Source organism: Cornus florida, unplaced genomic scaffold, assembly GCF_030987335.1.
Source record: "Cornus florida cultivar Cherokee Brave unplaced genomic scaffold, ASM3098733v1 CherokeeBrave_3.0.0_Hap2_Chr01, whole genome shotgun sequence".
Lineage (NCBI taxonomy): Eukaryota > Viridiplantae > Streptophyta > Magnoliopsida > Cornales > Cornaceae > Cornus > Cornus florida.
In genome coordinates this window covers 107,125,466-107,145,914 of record NW_026775571.1, presented here as the reverse complement: position 1 = coordinate 107,145,914, position 20,449 = coordinate 107,125,466, and the positions used below count along the sequence as shown (strand labels likewise).

General features: G+C 34.7%; 3 protein-coding genes across 3 annotated transcripts; all 3 read left to right on the top strand.

Annotated features, from left to right (window-relative positions):
- Positions 1–1,138: 1,138 nt before the first annotated feature.
- LOC132312454 (protein LIGHT-DEPENDENT SHORT HYPOCOTYLS 4-like) lies at positions 1,139–2,405 on the top strand. Its single transcript, XM_059810832.1, has one exon. It carries the CDS (start codon positions 1,484–1,486, stop codon positions 2,165–2,167), a length of 684 nt encoding a protein of 227 aa, XP_059666815.1. The 5' UTR covers positions 1,139–1,483; the 3' UTR covers positions 2,168–2,405.
- Positions 2,406–4,354: 1,949 nt separating this feature from the next.
- Positions 4,355–5,661, top strand: LOC132279952 (uncharacterized). The gene is made up of 2 exons (XM_059782031.1): positions 4,355–4,762; positions 4,857–5,661. The coding sequence occupies exons 1-2, from the start codon at positions 4,355–4,357 to the stop codon at positions 5,394–5,396; spliced, it is 948 nt and encodes a 315-aa protein (XP_059638014.1). The 3' UTR covers positions 5,397–5,661.
- A 5,993-nt stretch (positions 5,662–11,654) lies between these two features.
- Positions 11,655–15,304, top strand: LOC132279942 (uncharacterized). Its single transcript, XM_059782019.1, has 5 exons — positions 11,655–13,909; positions 13,995–14,303; positions 14,383–14,470; positions 14,561–14,654; positions 14,772–15,304. The coding sequence occupies exons 1-5, from the start codon at positions 11,655–11,657 to the stop codon at positions 15,302–15,304; spliced, it is 3,279 nt and encodes a 1,092-aa protein (XP_059638002.1).
- Positions 15,305–20,449: the final 5,145 nt, after the last annotated feature.

Here is a 20,449-nt window from a genome sequence, read left to right as displayed (position 1 = left end):
AATAAATAAAACGCCTTTTCAATCATATCCTTTTGTTTAATTAAAATAAATCTTTGGTTGGATTGCGTGGATGCAAGCAGACAGTTGCCATATTAAGTTATTAACGCTCTGCAAATTATGAATAGACATGACTCAACCTTAGAATCAATTTCTGTTATATCTTGTCCGATATTTGTTCCATCAGTCTAATTTTTTTTAAGAGGAATGAGAAATGAATCTGACACTTAATATTAGAAAATTTATACTTTTTAAGTAACAAATTATATATAGTTTTTATTTTTTTTGGATAACAAAATAGTGATAACTGACCAAAATTACAATCATTGAATACATTCATCTGATTCCAAGTATATATAGGACATATTTCAACACTTTGAATGGTAAATTTTTAATACAGAAATTTCAGCTTGGTGATGAGTGAGAGTGAATGAAATCTTGGCATTTGATTGTATATAATTTCGCCATGGATGTATTTGCATATATGCTTATGTGTTAATACGATGATGATAAAAAAAGAGATTTAACTTTTAAAAATAATCGACCATAAAATGAGTTAGAAATTCACCGTTCAAATTAAGTGTTTTGAAATCAGAAAAATCTTAAAAGAAAATTGATTTGTACAGTTAGGAATTGTTTAGTTTTATCTCACAGTTATATCATTATTTTACATTGCACAAAGTGTTTCACCATTATACTCACAGTTTTGCGTGTAAGTTGAACACAGTAGCGTGTAACTTAGCTGCCGACAGACATGGATTCCATGAAGTAAGAAAATGACGTTTATCACTCCACGCAAAACCTTGCCAGTTATATCAATGGGTTGAGACTTGAAAGTGATAACAATTTATGAGCAATGCATATTATAGTATGGGTGAATTTTTCATTGAGAGAAATGAAATTAGATTTAACCAAAAAAGTAGGCAAAGAACAGTGAAGGATGCTCCACTGTGCATGAATCATGGTGAGAGAGAGAAAGAGACATGGTGAGAAGACAGGTGAAGTGATATTCAAACTGTCATGACCTCCCAACGTGGGTGTCTAAGCATGCCATGGGACCCCCCTTTTGTCTCCTTCCACCCCCACCCCTTTCTCTTCTAATTCCCTCCCGCTCCCTCTTTATATCTTCCTCCCTTCACATCTCGACCTTCCTCCTATATTCATTCCTCCCCTCTCTCTCTCTCAATTCAGTCCATATAATCTCAATTCAGTCCATATACTAAAATCCCATCTCTGTGATATATATATATATATGTACACACACACACACACATACATGTATTGTGTGCTTCTCTAAAGACCCATCTAGAAGTCCTGGAAAAACACCAACCTCCCTCTCTCGGAGAAGTTTTAAACAACTTATTGTTATTATTAATTTCACTTTTCTTAGATACTTGAACTCATTCCATTTGCAATATACTCTGGTATTAATTAACAACTTTTAAAATAATAAAAAATTTCAAGAAACCCAGTGCTTGAGCTTCACATGTCAGAAAGCCCTTGCAACTCCAGAAACAGCAGCAGTTCCATGTCTCAGAACAGCATCAACAACGTCCGACAGCCGCCGCCGCCGCCACCGTCACTCAGCAGGTATGAGTCCCAGAAGCGCCGTGACTGGAACACATTCGGGCAGTACCTGAAGAACCACCGGCCACCACTCGCTCTGTCCCGGTGCAGCGGGGCCCACGTAGTCGAATTCCTCCGGTACCTCGACCAATTCGGAAAGACCAAGGTCCACAACCACAATTGCCCCTTCTTCGGCCACCCACACCCTCCCGCACCGTGCTCCTGCCCTCTCCGCCAAGCCTGGGGCAGCCTCGACGCCCTCATCGGCCGCCTCCGTGCCGCTTTCGAGGAAAACGGGGGACACCCGGAGACCAACCCTTTCGGGGCACGCGCCGTCCGGCTGTACCTGAAGGAGGTGAGGGACTCTCAGGCCAAGGCCAGAGGGATAGCATATGAGAAAAAGAAGCGTAAGAAGACACAGAAGCAGATTGTGTCACAAACACAATCAAACATGGTGTTGGGCCAGTTACAATCACAGTCCTCTAGTTCAGCTGTCGATGATGATCATCATTTATTAGTGGGATCAAAAGATTTTGGTCATGTTCATCAACATGATCAGCCTTCTTGGGCATGCACTACACTGATGAGCCCGATGAAGCTCTAGGCATGGCTCAAATTAATCAACTCCATGCCAGGTGCTCTCAATGTTCAACTAATGTTGTTTCTCTTTCTGCAATCATTAACTAGAAGTAGTGGTAGTAGCTACCTAGTTGCTATCATGTTAATGAGCTAGTATGGTTAGAATAATGCTATTTGAACTGATCTTGGTGTGATGTGTTTTTTTTGTTTATCTATAATCTGTAGACTGTATGGGTAAAGAAAAGGGTATTATAACTAATTAAGTACACTCTCTTTGCTAACTTAATTAATTTTGATTCTTCTTCTTTTTATGTACACATATACATATATACGTGTGTGTATATGTGTGTGTGTTTGTTTAGGCAATCATGTATAATTGATAGCATCTATCCTCGGAACTAGCATTTTTGTGGCCCCCAAGGGTTTGGTCCAGCGGTTAGGAGAGGGCCCTGGTTCTAATATGTCCAGGGTTCGACTCTCCAACGCTTCATTATATTTTTTGATTTAACGGGGTTGTCGTTGTGGGGTTGGTTGCAGCACCCTCAGTTTGCATGTCCAAAAGGGCTTTGTCTATGGGAGTTCCGAGTTCCAAAAAAAAAAAAATGAGATTAATTTAAAAAAAAAAAAAAAAAAAAAACAAACAACCAGGATAGTTAATTTCCACACAAAAATTATGCTTGGTGAAGGGCCCATTGGGCGAAAAAAAAACTTTGATTTGGAAGTTCATGCACATATTTTAGGGTTTATGGCGACAGTGATTACTAGCGAACAAGTAATTGAATGCACTAAAAACTGAAATTGACAGTGGAGTTTTCATGCCCTATCAAGCGTTAAGAATTAAAATATTCTCCAATACATTTTTAGCAATACACGCTTTGTAGTGTAAAATTCTTCACTGTAATGTAGTAACTAATGTTAATTAATGCAAGAAGTGACCTGAGAATTTTTATCCCAAGTCCACCTGATTCCTTTTTACATAATCCTAAATGCGGAATTACTTAATTTTCGCTCAAACCGTCTAAAGGCAATCTACATAAGAATTCATTAAGAATTCTGATATGTACTTATGTACTGTGTATTTGTGGGGGTTCTTTAATGGAAAATCGATCTTGTTTAATAGACGCGGAGGTATCTAAATACGAAATACAATGGAAGATAATCACCTCCTGGGCTTAAGAGCCTCGGCCCTTATTTATAGCCCAGGCCATTGCACGAAAAAAAAGGCAACAATGATGGCTATGCTAGATATAACAGGAGTACCCTAGTCTTTTTATCCTGAGATTAAGTATCATTACATCAAGTATCCATCCTTTCGTAGGCCGCAACAACTGGGGCTCATCAATGCGATTGCCCCTATCTCGATCGAGGCGCGCGGGTCCCTTCTCCTTCAATTTGCCAAAGGATTTGGCTCGAGTGAACTTTGGTGTCGTCAGCAGTGCTACTTGGTATTGGGGCTTGATCCCCTACAGTATTCACTATGTGTATATATATTTGAGTGGAGTGTGTGTTTTTTTGGTGATGTATAATGCGATGCAAATATTCAATCATAGTGTAGTCATTTCGAAGTCTTTTCAGTTCTCTGATCAAAGCTGCCATACCTCTTGGAGTAAAATTACACGTCTTGATTCGCAGCAAATGAGCAGAGTACGTGCAGAGTGCCACTCACGTGAGTTCGTTGGCAAGACAGACATCTTCTGAGTTGTGTGTATGGGGGTAATTATTAAATAGTTCTAATTTTTTTTGGGAACAAATTAAGGTTAGGAGACTCCAAAATGGGCACAACGGTACATAAATTGAGTGCTCCACCAACTAAGAGGCCATTGTGTATTGCCCTATTAGTCTTATTAAATAATTATGTGATAAAAAACCTTTCAACAGTGATGTTAAAAATGAAGTCTGTTAATATGACTTGAAAAAAAAAAAATTGACTTTATATAGTGTCATAATGAATAAACTATGATACACTAAACTTACAAGTTCAATCCTACATCTGCATACTCCCTTATTTAAATCACTCTTCTCAAAGTTGGAATACAGAAATGGTGCACCATTATTTTAACTCTCGCGATAGTAATTTAATTTTTCAAATTCCTCTGAGTGTCTTGGGAGGACCTGATAGTAAAGTTTGGGGTGCGTCTTCTAATGGGTCTTTTTGGGTCCGCAGTGCATACTCCCTTATTTAAATCACTCTTCTCAAAGTTGGAATACAGAAATGGTGCACCATTATTTTAACTCTCGCGATAGTAATTTAATTTTTCAAATTCCTCTGAGTGTCTTGGGAGGACCTGATAGTAAAGTTTGGGGTGCGTCTTCTAATGGGTCTTTTTGGGTCCGCAGTGCTTATCAAATTGCCTTATCCGTTCTTCAAGAGAATGTTGGTTCAGCGTTGACTGAGGGTAGTAGTTTTGAGGGTGCTAAGCCTGGTATGTGGCGCCTTTTATGGTCTATTCCAACACATCGAAAGATTCAGCTTTTCCTTTGGCAGAGTTTGCATAAACGTATCTCGGTGAATTCTTTACTTTCACGTCGCGGGATTTCAGAGATTTCTTCTTGTCCTTTTTGTGAAGCGGCTGTGGAAACGATGGATCATCTACTTTGTTCCTGCCCTTTTGCTTGTTTGGTTTGGTTGCTGAGTCCTCTACGTTTTGACTTTCGGGGGGTGTCTCCCTCCTTTTGGCCAAAACGATGGGTGGATCTTACAGAGCGCTTGCTAGGTTCTGCTAATTCAATGGAGAGTTTTAGTACGTCTTGCCTCTTTCATTTGCCGGACCATTTGGAAATGTCGAAACGACCTGATCTTTGCTCACCGCCATTGGGATCCATTTAAGGCAGCCCAGAAGGCTCACAGGGACTTTTTTGAATTTCAGGAAATTCAGCGTCAATCCAGTTTGCTTTCTCTTCCTTCCCCTACGGTTGTTTCTGTTCCTTCAAGATGGTGTGTTCCGGCTTTGGGTTGTCTTAAACTCAATTTTGATGCAGCTTTTGATTCATCTAGAAAGCTATGCGGGGGTGGTATGATATTGCAGAATCATGATGGTCATCCTATCCGAGTGGCTTCGGTTTTTTTCTCTCACGTTGGTGACCTATCTATTGCTGAAGCTCTCATTCTTCGCAAAAGTCTCTCTCTTCTCCAGCTATGGGGATATCAGAATGTTGTGGTGGAGGGTGATTGTCAGCCTGTTACGAGGCTTCAACCCTCTGCGGCTGCTCTTTGTGTGATTTTGAGTGAAGGGTTTGGCCCCAGTGATTGTTAACCGCTTAACTTCCTGATTGTATTCTTCCTTTTCTTTAATATTCTGTTTCTTCCGTTAAAAAAAAAAAAACAAAAAAAACTCCCTTATTTAATAATAGACAACTAATGACAAATAAGTGCAATTCTATACAGATTGCATAGTTATCTGCCCAAAACAAAGTTAAACAGAGTTATGTATCAAAAATGATACTACAAGAGAGTTAAGTATAATTAATTCATATATAATTAGGGATAATATTCTGATGTCCTTTTGAAGATATCCAACAAATTAGTTATTTGGCTCTCTCATATATTTCATTTAAGTTAATTTGGTCAAAACAAACGTATTGATCCAGAAAGATGCCTCATTCATAATGTCATTTGTTTCTTTCTCCCTTATTCATCTAACGACAATAGAAATATGTTTCATTTTTTTCTCTTCCCTCTTCTATGTAGTGAGTGTCATTAACAGTTTTTTTCAAAAAATTTAAATTATTATTATTATATTTTTTATTTTTTAGTGTTCAACAAAGATCTAAATTGAGATTGATGTCGAGTATGTTGGGAGGTATGCAAAATAACTTATTGAAAATTAATGTGTGAGTTATTTTTGTTAAATTTTAATATTATTTTTATTTGTAAATATTTTACGACAATCAAACACTAAAAAAAAATTTAAAAAATATTTTACATCCAAATAAATGAAACCTAAAAATCAATTTTATACTGTCTTACAAACAACATACCTATTATTTATTTTTTTATGATTTATCTTTTGATAATCCAATACATTAAATATCATTCTCATATAGAAAATAAACTAATTGAACATTTAACCAATAACATTGTTTATGTTAGAATCTTATTTCAATATCTTATTTATTTGATATTTGACATAAAAGATAAAGTCTATAATAAAATATATACAATCCAACTGTGAGAGCGTTGAACGAAGGCTTCCAAATGCCACATTATGGTCTTACTATGGTTAATTAGATTATTAGTATCAAGTGTGACCTCTTCATCAATGGTGTTTGAACATTGAACATTTAATGATGGATCGAGCGTTATCGTAGTGGATCGATAAATGTCGTGAGATGAGGTCAAATGAGTCCACTAAGAACTTTCATTTCACTGTGTCATGATAAAAATTTCGTAAAATTATACAGATCATTATCTTGTTCTAAAATCTTTTAAGAAAGAGTTCTTGAACTTTAATGATCAAATCATTGAAAAAATTAAAATTTCTTCCATCCCCTCTTTAGCATTGTTGAGATTTCACTTTCCTATATAGTTATTGATTGTGTCGATTTTAATATAAAATATTGTCTTTCCAGGGTTGTGTCACTTATTTCTGAGACATTGTTTCACATCCACAAATATATATCAAGTGAAACATTTTTCCTTCACAAATCCTTTTGTAGTAAAGTTGTGGTGGAAAAGTCTTTGCTTTAATGGACCAAATTTTCCATCAATTCAACTCCGACATCCATCATTACTAACAGCTAGTGATACGATTCATTTCATTATTTTATTTCATTGCAGTACTTCTTTCTTAACCTCAAGGCATTTTGTGATGTTGTGGTTCGAAATTGGTGCTTGACTAGCTTAAGATTTGATGGTCTGTTAAAAAAATTTTGATTTGATTTTTCATTCATGAGTCGTGATCTTAAATAGTCATTAATAACATGATATATAAGGATGGTTAGGATTGAAGGTAGTATAAGAGACATTTTGAAATTTGTAAAAAAGTAGGGTGAGATACTGAAAATTTATAATCATCGATTTTACACATGGTAAAAACTTTCATCGGATCCCAATCATAAATGTAGAGTATAGCCGAATCATGTATAAATCTTTATATAATGTGTTTACTTTTCTACAGTGATTTTTAATTTTATCTTTGTTTCATTACATTTAGCATTACACATATTACTATGATCACTTATAATATAAGATATCTTCTCTCATTTCAAATTAAGAAAAAAAATCATGTCAAGTTAGATAGAGATTTCATGTGCAATTCTATTCAGTGAAGTTCGTTAGAATAAATAGTAACTCACTTCATTTGTTTGTATAATCCGTATATATTTGCATTCCGCTACGTCTATATATAATTTTTTTGATAATATTATAGTTAAAACCTAATTTAAATGTAATGTCAGTACTTTTATCATTTTATCATTATATTAGATCCCCATTAACCAAAAAGAAACAGGATTTAAAACTTACATAAAAATTTATCTCAAACACTTAATTTTAAAAGCAGAGTCGGATCACCTTCAATCTTCAATTTAAGATGACTATACTTTCTTCTAACCCGATTTAGATATACTAATCCTCTTTTTATGCTGTGAAGAAAAGTTCAAAAGAATAATCTCACTATCTAAACCAACTTAAACAACACTTGGTCTATTTGCATTGGAGAAATTTTCACATCGTCTCGTGTGATTCCAACTAATAACAAATTGTCATGTGGCCAAAAATTTAAATAAAATTGACACATTTAATTACGCAAAAATAAAGATATCGAGCAACAATCACAATGCATTTCAAAAGCACATCTAGCTATGTAAATTTTATTTTACACCCAAACAGAGCCCTCAGGTTTTAATTTACTAATGTTAAAAAAACAATATCATTTGTTTTGGGACAATTTGATAAGCACCACCATATTTCTTGGGAATTTAAGTACGTGGTACCGCAGCATCTTTCAGCGTCCCATGAAAAGTCAAATCAAATCATTTGGTTTTGCATAGCATTTGAATGCAAAAAACGAGGTAAATGAACAAATAAATTATAGGAAGAAAGAAGAATCAACATCAATCTTCTAAACAAGAACATCAATCGTCTAAACAAGAACTCTCAGTGTAATGACAATAAATAGCAAGAAAAAAAATCGTTCTTTCAATCGATTGGAAAAAAATGTTTTGTTCAGTTGAGTAGGAACATTTCAACAAATCTTTAGCCGTAAATGCAGTAATGTTCCTACGAATCTATGTATATGTATAGTGTAACAGACCATGCAACATCTGATATAATAATTGAATGTTTAGTTCTTCGAGAACTAAAAAATACAAAAGAATTATAAAAGATAGTTATTTAAAAATTAATTTTTAATTTTTATAACTCTAAGTCAAGTAAAGTTTTTGTATAATTTTTTCACTATATTCTTTGTTTTTTTTTTAATACGCATGGCATGAGTTAATTCTTATAGTTCTATTTGGCTGCCTAATCAATGAGAAGATTTGAATTATTAACTATCGGAAAATGCAATATAAGAAATTGAAAAGGGTCAAGTGCAAAAAACACCACTAAAGTATGTTTACAGTGCATATCACATTCCCTCACATACAAAAAAAATACTTTAAAGTTTCAATTTGGTGCAAATAGGTCCCACTGACAAATTTAAACCCTAAGTTAACTAAATTACCCTTACTAAATGGTTTTATAAAATATATAAAAATAAATAATTTTATAAAATGACTGAAAAGGACACTATTGGAGAATGCTCTTCTCGTGTAAAAAACACCCATAAAGTTTCAACCTGGTGCAAATAAGTTCCTCTGACAAATTTAAATCATAAGTTAACTAAATTATCCTTACTGAACCATTTTATAAAATATATAAAAATAAATAATTTTATAAAATGACCGAAAATGACACTATTAGAGGGTGCCGACAATGGACAAGTAAAGATACAAATATAAAATAGAAAAAAAAAGTATAAAAGAAAAATAAAGATAAAAATAGAAAAATAAAAATAAAGTGCAAACTAAAGAAAACAAATTTTTTTCAAACTCCGAAAAATCAGTGCACACTGATATTGGGAATTTTTTATTTTAAATATTTATTTATTTTGTTTAATAGTGTTGGTACGAAAAAAAATAAAATAAAATAAAAAATTAGTAGAAAAGAGTCACTACAAGAAAAGGAGGCTTTTGGGACGGATTATTTGGGACGGTTCAAAAATTGTCTCAAATGAGCCTAGTTTTTGGGACAATAATATATCTACCGTCCCAAATGAAATATCTACCGTCCCAAATGAGAAAAAAAAATGACCGGGAATATTTTTGGTGGGAAAATGAGGCTCTTGGGACAGATCATTTGGGACAGCTTAATAATTGTCTCAAATGATCCTGCTTTTTTGGGACGCCAACATACTTACTGTCCCAAATGAGCTAAAAAATAACCGGGAATTATTTTGGTGGGAAATTTTGGCTGCTCGGAAATTTTGGCGCTTGATTTCCTCCCTCCCTAATTCCAATTTTCCCATGTGCAAAATATTAAAAAATTTCCATACTACACCGTTTTGGGTATTTGTAAAGTTGTAAACCCACTCTTTGTCTCTGCCATTCTCATTTCTATCACTATATAACTTAACCTAAACATTTATCATCTATCTACTCTCTGTACAGCAGACGCCGCACCGGCCAGTTGCAATTATCTCACGTTGGCCAGTTCGGCTTCTCATCTCTCACCCTCATATACTTTCTCTGTACAACCGACGACGCCGCACCAGTTGCAGCTACTTCATGCGGGTTCGGCTTGCCACACTCTTCTCGGCGTGAAGCGATACACATACGAAAAACCTCTCTCGTGTCAATCGGAGCTAAGAAGCATAGTGATCGGAGGATCGATTGAATTTGGAAGGTCTGCTTTTTTGCTGCTTCTAATCTCTCTCGTGTCAATCAGAGCTCACTCTCTCTATCTCTCGATCGGTGATTGAAATCGACAATTATCCGTAAGTTTTTGCAATCAATCGTATGGTTATTGTGTGCGTAATTTCTTTAATGGCGTCCACACTTTTGATAAATTTTCCCTAATTTTCAAATCATGAATCATATGTGTGTTTTTGAGAATTCTACACTGGTGGATTTAGATCTTATTGGGATTTGGGGCACACAAACTTTTATGCCTATATTTGTATTATATATGTTTATGTATGCAGTACTTGTGTCAACATTGGTGCTCTGATTAATTATGATATAGAGTAAGAAATTTATATAAACATAGTTATATGATCTACTCCAGTTGTCTGGTTGTTTGCTAGAATCATCATTAGGCGAGCTTGATATGGCTGGACTGGTTGGTTTAGAGGCAAGCTGTTGATTGGTAATTTTTAAAGGTGGTTCTGATTTAGTGGTTCCTAGAGAGTCTTCATTTTGGATGATAATTTTTAATTTTTTAAGAATTAGTTTAAGATTTCCCAAGAATATAAAGCTTCCAACCCACAATTATTATTATTATTATTATCACTATTATTATTTCTTCCTGTGAATCTGATCTTTCTATTGAATATCTGATCATGGGCTAAAATAAAGACTCAGATTTCTCATAATTAACAGTTACCAGTTAGGAACGATACCGGGCAAGTGTAGCCTTAGGAACTTGGCTTAAACTACCTAATTTCTTAAAAGGTTAGCGTAAGTTTTCAAATCATGAACAATGTGTCAAATAAATTTTTGTTGGACCCTGATAATTCATGGAAAAATGAAGTGTTTTGACTCTTAATGTGTTGGAACAGAAATAACAAAAATATAGAATGGGTATTCTGCTTACAGCTTTAATTTAATGTCTGACTGCTAGTTTTTGAGCCTTCTCATCCTTGGACAAGCCCTTTCCCACCTAAAATCATCAAGTCTTGTATTAATACTAAAAAATATATAAAATAAAATGTACTGAGAGAATATGTAGGTGGTTATATAATCTACTGTGGTCTTGGTCAATATTCAAAACAAGAGAAGTCCTGATTTTCTGTCAAAGTAATTTTTACTTTTATGTTTCTAGAAACCAAATTCCCCCCATTGTTCTTATTGATTTGTACATCAGAGAGGTGCTTATTCTTGATCTAGATTAATCTCATTTCCAGCATTTATGTTTCTTGTCTGTATATCTTGGTAATTAAAGTTGTTTATAAAAATGAAACCGATTGAACTGTGATGTTTTCTCATGTATTCTTACTAACATGTAGTGACTATATTTTCTGACAGGCCTTCCAGTTATTGCCATTGGTGTAGGATTCAGCACATGTGATAAAGCTTCTGTAAGGATTATTGTTTTCCCCCCAAATTCCCTTTGACATTCATAATTATGCAATGTATGCATGTATATTCTTAGAGACTTGTTTTACTCTCTCTTTATTGTTTCAGTGTTCTCAATGAGGTCTCTCTCTCTCTCCTTTCTTTTTTATTTTATTTATGTATTTAATTTGTATTTATATTCAACTTGCATTAATTATATTATATCTATACTTGAATTTATTTATTTTACCAGTTACATGGATAAGGCTTGGATTCATCATCACACCAGGGGTAGTAAAGAGTATCATAAAGGCATAAGAGACTTCATTAAGTTTGCTAAAAGACATACAGATGGGCTAGGTAGGATCAAATGTCCGTGTCGTCGCTGTAAAAATGGTGACTATATTGCAATTGAGGAGGTTGAGACTCATCTATATAAGTGTGGGATGTACAAGGAGTATACTAATTGGATATGGCATGGGGAGGCTAATGTTAACACCACTGCTAATGTTAATGCAGAAGCTAATGTTAATGCCGAACATGGGGATAATGCTAATGATGAAGGTAGAAATGAAGACAATGTATTTGATTTGTTGGATAATGTACGGATGGGTATGTTCACCAATGTAGAACAACAAGAAGATTCGCCTGAAGTTGATATAGGAGGAAGTTTTGATAGATTGCTAAATGACGCACAATGCGAATTGTGGCCAGGTTGTAAAAAACAATCTAAGTTGTCAGCAATTTTGAAGTTGTTCCATGTGAAAGTTACAAGCCGAATGACCAACAAATGTTTTGACATGTTGCTTAAGGTGCTAAAGGAATTGCTTCCCGATGACAACACGTTGCCAAAGTCCTATTATGAGACTAAAACCTTGTTGCGTGATTTAGGTCTTGGATATGAACCGATCCATGCATGTAAAAATGATTGTACTTTATTCTGGAAGGAGAATGAAGGTAAAGAATGTTGTCCACAATGTGGTGAGTCGAGGTATAAGTCTCGAGAAGGTAAAGGAAAAAAGATTCCTCAAAAAGTTCTTCGGTACTTTCCTTTAAAACAAAGGCTTCAATGGTTGTTTATGCATAGGGATACAGCTATAGACATGCGTTGGCACAAGGAGAAACATGTCAAAGAGACAAATTTGTTGAGACATCCAGCCGATTCAAAAGCTTGGGAGGAATTTGACAATAAGAATAGTTGGTTTGCTGCGGATCCTCGTAATGTTCGTCTTGGGTTAGCATGTGATGGATTCAATCCATTTGGTAACATGAGTAATGCTTATAGTGTGTGGCCTGTAATTATTGTGCCCTACAATTTGCCACCTTGGTTGTGTATGAAGGAACCATATATGTTTATGTCATTACTTATTCCTGGTCCTAAATCACCTGGTAATGACATTGATGTATATCTGCGACCGTTAATTGATGAGTTAAAAGAATTATGGATAGATGGTGTGATGACATATGATGCCTACAATAAATCAAACTTTAAGCTGCATGCAGGGTTGATTTGGACTATACATGACTTTCCCGCTTATGCAATGGCATCCGGATGGATGACAAAGGGATTTTTGGCGTGTCCAAATTGTAATAAAGACACATGTTCTTGTTATTTGAGTCACGGGCAGAAGATATGTTATTTGGGAGCTCGTATATTTTTGTCGTCCAATCATGCTTACAGGAAGCGTTTCAAACAATTTAATGGCAAGAAAGAAGACAGAGAGCCACCAAAGCAGTTGACGGGTGATGATATTCTGGAACAATTTAATCTCCTACCCGAGGTTAGATTCGGAAAGGGACCAAACAATAAGAAGTGGACTCGTGAGAAGAAGGAACTTAATTGGACAAAGAAAAGTATATTCTTTGAATTGCCTTATTGGAGAACACTTTTGTTGCGACACAACTTAGATGTTATGCACATAGAGAAAAACATATGTGATAATGTGTTAGGGACATTAATGAACATCGAAGGAAAGACGAAGGACTCATTCAAAAGTCGGTTGGATTTAGAAGCAATGGGAATTAGAAAAGAACTTCATCTTAGGCGTAATGGTGAGAAATTTGAGATGCCACTTGCGCATTACACATTGTCAAAGGATGAAAAAAGGCAATTGTGTGATTGGTTGAAGTTAGTGAAGTTCCCAGATGGCTATGCATCAAACATAAGTCGATGTGTGAATGTCAATGAAGGTAAGATATCTGGATTGAAAAGTCATGATTCGCATGTACTCTTACAGCGTCTCTTCCCTCTAGCTATACGAGGATTGTTGCCCGATGATGTTTGTAATGCGATAACAGAGCTTGGTTTATTTTTTAAGGAGTTGTGTTGTCGGACCCTTAAACTAGATGTCTTAGAGGTATTGGAAAGGGATATTGCTATCATATTATGCAAGTTAGAAATGATATTTCCTCCATCATTTTTTGACATAATGGTGCACTTAGCTCTGCATTTGCCACGCGAGGCCATCATTGCAGGACCTGCACAATATCGATGGATGTACCCTATTGAAAGGTACTATACATTTGTAATACAAAAAAATATTTTGGAAACATTAAACTAGACATCATGATTTCGTAATATTTTAATTTTTATGTAGATTTTTACGTACTCTCAAGTCTTACGTGCGTAATAAAGCACGTCCTGAAGGGTCCATCGCTGAAGCTTATGTGGACAATGAATGCGTCACATTTTGCTCAAGGTTTCTTCAAGGGATTGAGACACGATTCAATCGAGAAGAAAGAAATTACGAGGGCGACTATTGCACCAATTGGTCCACTTTTTCAGAGCTCAGGCAAGTGGTTCGTCCTTTAGGGGCTGGAAGTTTAGAGATACTGGATATTGAAAGCATGCAAAAGGCTAAATTTTACGTGTTAAATAACTGCGCAGAAATTGCTTCATATGCAGTGTAAGTTATATATTCTCTATGTTTTTAATACTTTATTTATAAATTTTGAAATGTATCATAATATCACTTAATTGTTTAGTGCACACAAGGCTGAACTCGAGAATGAAAACAAGGATAATGTACCATTAAGACACGTAAAAGAATTTTCGAGATGGTTGGGAACACGAGTAAGTCCTTAATGTACTTCATATCCCTATTATTTGTTTTAAATGTGGTATCTGTATGCATTTATTTAATGTTCTAATTTTTTTTAATAGATAAAGGAAGAGCGTCATTATCAAGAGTTAGAAATTAGTGATGACCTGTATTCATTAGCTTGTGGACCTGATTTTCGGATAAATCGATATTCTGGTTGCATTGTAAATGGGGTCAGGTTTCATACAAAGGAAAGGGAGAAAAATCGAAAAACTTAGAATAGTGGTGTGTTAGTCAAAACAGAGGATGTTGATTACTATGGTGTCTTGACAGATGTCATTGAGTTACAATATCCTCTTAAGAGACGGGTAATCCTATTCAAATGTGATTGGTTCAACACAAGGACAGGTATTAAGAGGGATACTTATTTCAAGAGTGTAAATGTAGCCCGTAAATGGTACAAAGATGAGCCTTTTGTGTTGGCAAATCAAGCAAAACAAGCCTTTTTTGTCAAAGACACCAAATTACGAGGCACGTGGGAGGTCATTCAAGATATAACACATAGAAGCTCATATGACGTTCCCGAAGTGGAGGATAACAGTAGAGTTGAGGATGGAATGTATGCTACAGCATATCAAGAGGATGAACCATGCATTGTGGATAAGGTTGTTGAGGCGACCAACTTTGACATAGATCCACCAACTTTGAATAGGGATGGCTTGGAGGTTGAAAGTCTTGATGCTGAAATAATTCTACAAAGTAATGAAGAATCTCATCATGAAATTGACTGTTTTGACAATGATGATGAAATCTTGATTGAAGACAATTCAGATGATGAAGAAGAAGATGATAGTGATTTGGATTAAATGTGAAATATATTTTTTTTTTCTGTTTAAAAATTGAACACATGCAAATTGAAATGTTGAAATTGGTTAAATTTGTCTTCAGTACTTAGCTTTGACTTTTAGAATATGTGTTTTATTTTTTTGAGTTATTATTAATCTCTTTTTCGTTCTTTTAATTATCTATTGTTTGGCTATTTTGATACTTTCCTTTGCCACTTAATTTTTATTTTCTAATTTATTTGTTTCAAAACATGTTATAAAAGATTTGATTCTCTTATTGCTATAATCTACTATGGCGTCCAATCGTCGGTCCTTGAGATCCAACAATGACCTTGCCCAAAACATTAATGCATCTTCCCAGCCACAGCCACAACCAGCAGTGGAAGGTGATTTTTTTATGATCTTTACATTTGCTAAACTTGTCTTTACATTTGAACTTGGTCCCAAAATACTCCTACGTGTTACTCTCATGAATTCATTTTTCAGGTTCATCAAGAAATGTCAAGAGGCGTGGCAAAGCTGTAAACAAAAAAAAAATTGACATTAAAAAGCGCAATGGGGGGATTGTTCCGATTAAGTTTACAGACGGTTATTTGAAACCGGTGGAGGAAAATTCAGATGTTTGGGAGAGAGAGCTTGGGATGATTGCTCGAGAACATATACCACTATGCTATGAGACTTGGCCAGATGTCCCAGACTATCATAAAAAGTTTTGTTACACTAAAATAATGGTATGTCTTGCTTAACCCATATCTTAATTCCTTTTTGCTACTATAACGTATAATTTTTTTTTGTAAATTTTTAGTTTATAGTATTTTTAATGACTGTCTTTCAAAGTCAGTCAGCAGGATTAAGTGCTGTTCATTCCTACTTTTGTACACTTATCATATTGGAGTTGTATTGTGAAATTGAGCTACTTTTGTAGTTTTATGTTATTTCAGTTCCAGTATTCATTTCAGATTCAGTTTTATACTGATGCAACATAACCATTTTTTTTGCTAAACAATTAAATTATTATATACTTCTAACTAATAATATTACAATTCATAAGAGAAAAAAATGGTTATGTTGCATCAACATGATCAAGTAAACAAAATTCATCATGATTTTCCTTAGTATAATATCAACCTTCCATTCTAAAAAATAATCAGTTGTTTGAAGTTCCATAGCTTTTGGTCCGCTATCATCACGATTTCCCTACCCTCAAAGGGAAAGGTCCTTCCCTTTTGGTCCGGTTGTTGGCGAGGAGGGATTTGGACCCCCAACACCATGGTAGGCAGCCACCTGTTATAATCGTCTTAAGTACAGGCCCAACCATCTCAAATGGATCTGTTCTAGTTGTTTTATTTTCCTAACAATTATATCATGATATTATACTACAAAAATGCTGGTTTAAAATGTTGAATATATGTTGTACACATGTCCAAGAGTATCTGAGAAGTAATCGGTATGTGGGGTGAAATTAAAACATTTATTTCAAGTAATGGATTTCTTTAAGAAGTATTGAACACAAATAAGCCTACCCAGGAGCATCCGCGTACGAGACATATAATATATTAATATGACTCCCTTTCAAAAGTATACATGCTTAATAGGATGTAATGGATATGCAACTACATCTCTAGTATCAAATCTATTATATTCGTTAATAGTACACCAAGGCATCAGTATAAGTTCGCACACAAACACAAAGGAACCACGCACATTTTCTTAATTACTGAAGAAATAATGCCCAAAATTTTGAAAAATCCAAATCAAATTACTGGAACACTTGCTGAATCTTGAGAATAACAATCCCAATTATACAAAGCCACACAAGACCTGATAAGATAGATCAGTCATTTAACTTTCCAGAACAAAAAATATAAAATATCCTGAAGACCACAAGCTTCAGCACTACACGAGGTAACCATTTTGTCCCTCATCCTCTGATCTTGATTGCGAACAACTTCAAAGTCAGTCAGTAGGATTGCTGCTAATTATACTTCTTCTAAATAACATTTGTTTTTGGCTTATTCATGTGAAAAATAAAGGGGGAATTCGGAATTGACTGCAATATTGATGAAAAAGCAAAGGAGGGTGCAGATCTCTCATTGGCCACTGCTCATAAAAAGTTCAGGAATCGTTTGAAAGATCATTTTAACAAGTACGAGACAGAAGAGAGTGCACGCCGCAACCCACATCCTCGTGTACTTTACGAGGACTGGCAAATCATGTGCGATAGGTGGATGACAGACAAATTTCAGGTTAATATAGACTACCTAGTTACTTGTTTTTTTTTTAAATGTTTCTTTCTTTTCCTCATTTTTTTATTTTTTAAATTACATTGTAGGAAATTAGTGCTAGAAACAAAGAAAACAGGGGAAATGTAGAAATGTTACATTCTGCTGGGTCAAAGTCTTTTGCCAAAATTCATTATGAGTTGGTAATATATAACACAATACTTTATTTTTATTTGTGTATTTTGTTCTCATTCTACAACCATACCTTGTAATGTATTAAAAAAATAAAAAAATTACAGAAAGAAGCTGATGAAGATGATGAACATAGCGATGAAGACAATGAACATCATCTCGAAGGACCTGCCATCAAAATGTACAAGAAAACACATTACAAGGAAGATGGTGGATGGATTCATGATGATGCTCGCAAAACATATGTAAGTTATGATTTTTTTACCCCATAGAAATAATTGTCGGGTTTTAAGAACACTTTAATGTATATGTTTCAAAAGCAAAGAACTTTAATGTATCTGAGTTTACTTTATGTAGTCAATTCTATTTTTCTTTCTACTCTTTTTCCATCCATCCAATAACTTTAGGGGATTCAATATATATATATATATATATATATATATATATATATATATATATATATATATCTTTACCCCAAATGGTAAGCTTGCAATTATGTGACTAAGAACACAAATAACATCATTTTTTCATATAATGCCTACAGTATTTATTTCTGGAGTCCGGTCTCATTATGTGAAAATCATCTTTTTCATGTGCTGGTGTGCTTAATTTGCTTATATGTGTTATGTTTCTTTTGTTGTTTGTTTCATTTTAAAGGAAGTGAGTTTGTTGAGATTACCTTATAAGATTTTGATTTTATTAGGTAATTGCCCGATGAAGACTTTTAACACTTGTATAATTATAGTTGCAACATTTCATGCTACTGTCCCCAACTTTTTGTATGGAGCACACTAAACAAATTATTATTGATGTCTTTCCAAATTAATCATGAACTTTGGGGATAATGCATGAATAATAGATCTTGAATATAGAGCTGTCATTGAGAAAAATATGTAGTAGAGTGAAAATATAATCTTCTCGCGTTTTGACAAGATAAACACAAAGGTTGTACTCTAAACCTAACCTTTGAACTTATTTTTTACTAATCTTACCTATTTTTCTTTATGCCTCTGTAGGATTATATATATATATATATATATGTTGTACCCAATGTTCCAGTTTTAAGGGTTTGTAAGGATTATAAATTATTGTTGCCAGTTGGTTGATTTGCTATATCTTGCTACTTGGAGATAAGCAAACAAAATTTCCCCCTCTAAAGCATGTGATTGTGATAAAGTTTCAAAATATCGAACAGTTAATGTGGCATTCCAAATGGAAATATTCTGGAACACAATTTTATTTCTGTAATATTGGCTGTTTCTTGTCAAATGTCCTATTTTTTGTGAAAGAATATTTGGTTGGAGTTGTTAAATGGCTGTTACTTAGTTGCTCGGATCATCTAGCTAGAACGGTGATTATCCATGTTACTAAGCTCCTTCAACTCTTGCTTTTATATGCGCTGTTGGTTTTGCTTTTCTTTTATAATTGTTTTCGTCTTCTGGGTTTGGGAGGTATGTGATTGATTCTGTTTACGTACTCCAGACTGAATGACATGGTTGAGCTATGAGACAGCCTGGTATGCTGCGTGTACATTAGATTGTTTGCTAATTTGTGTGCCATTTCACTGGAATTCTCTTTTTGTGATGTTTTAATGGCCAAAAGTAATTATTTATTTATTTTTTTTTGCTTGAATGGGTTCTCTATGGAATCTTGATGTTGGTAATTCCTACGTACGTAAATGGAGCTTCTGTCTGCATAACTGAAAGAGGATGATAGGAGTTCTGTTGCAGCAAGATGATCAGTCCTAGAGTGCTGGAGAGAAGAGAAACCTATACATTAGAGAATTAGAAAAAAAAGGGAAAGGTTTAATTAGAGAATTAGAAAAAAGGCAATAACAAATTTACCAAAAAAGAACTTTTCTAGGACAAGAAGTGGGGATGAAACTAGAACAACAAAAGCATGTTTAACCCGTCATCTATAATTGTTGGTCTTTAGCTAGCAAAATCTAGTATGAATATGTGCAAATTTGTTGTGATATTTTAGTGGTCCAAGTGTTTGGACACTTTATGGAAATTAATGGTTCGCCTTTATGGGATTTTGATGCAATCATCTTTTATTTTTCATGATGAGTCTGTTTTTTTTCTGGAGTAATTTGGTTATGATGTTAGTTGTTTCTAGAGTAAATTAGATTTGTTTGGGTGGGTTCATCCAGCTGTTGGTCATTGTTAGCAGTCGTAGTTGAAGCAGATGGTTGCATATGATTAGTTTTGGAAGCTTCCTCAAATTTGTATATATGCTGCACTGATTGTATGTAAATTTCCTATAAGAGTTGCGTGTTTCTCTTTGTTTTATATGCGTACTACTGAATTTCAATAGCATGATGTGTACGGAGATGGCTAATAATTGTTCTTCATTTAATTTACTTCATTGATTTTGCAAAATGCAGGAGAAAATGGTGGCCCAATCCTTAGATCCATCTGTTTATGTGGATGGTAATAGTTCAGTCCCGGTGGATGAGCAGATTTTAGTGAACTGTCTTGGAACAGGAAAGGGTACATATTTTCGTGGCTTCGGTTATGGAAAGAAGGCTTCAGCATCCTCAAGTCGTAAGAGGAAGACAAATGCAGAGTGGGAGGCAGAGTTGGAGGCTGAAAGGAGGAACTCTAATAGAGCAGAACAAAAATATGATGAATTGATGGAGTCCGTAAATGAATTGAAGGCAACTGTGAAAGGTATGTTGGAGAATCAAAGGGTGTCTTCTCCTCAATTCATGTTCACACCATTCGGCGGATATCGTCCTGCACTTGGCAGC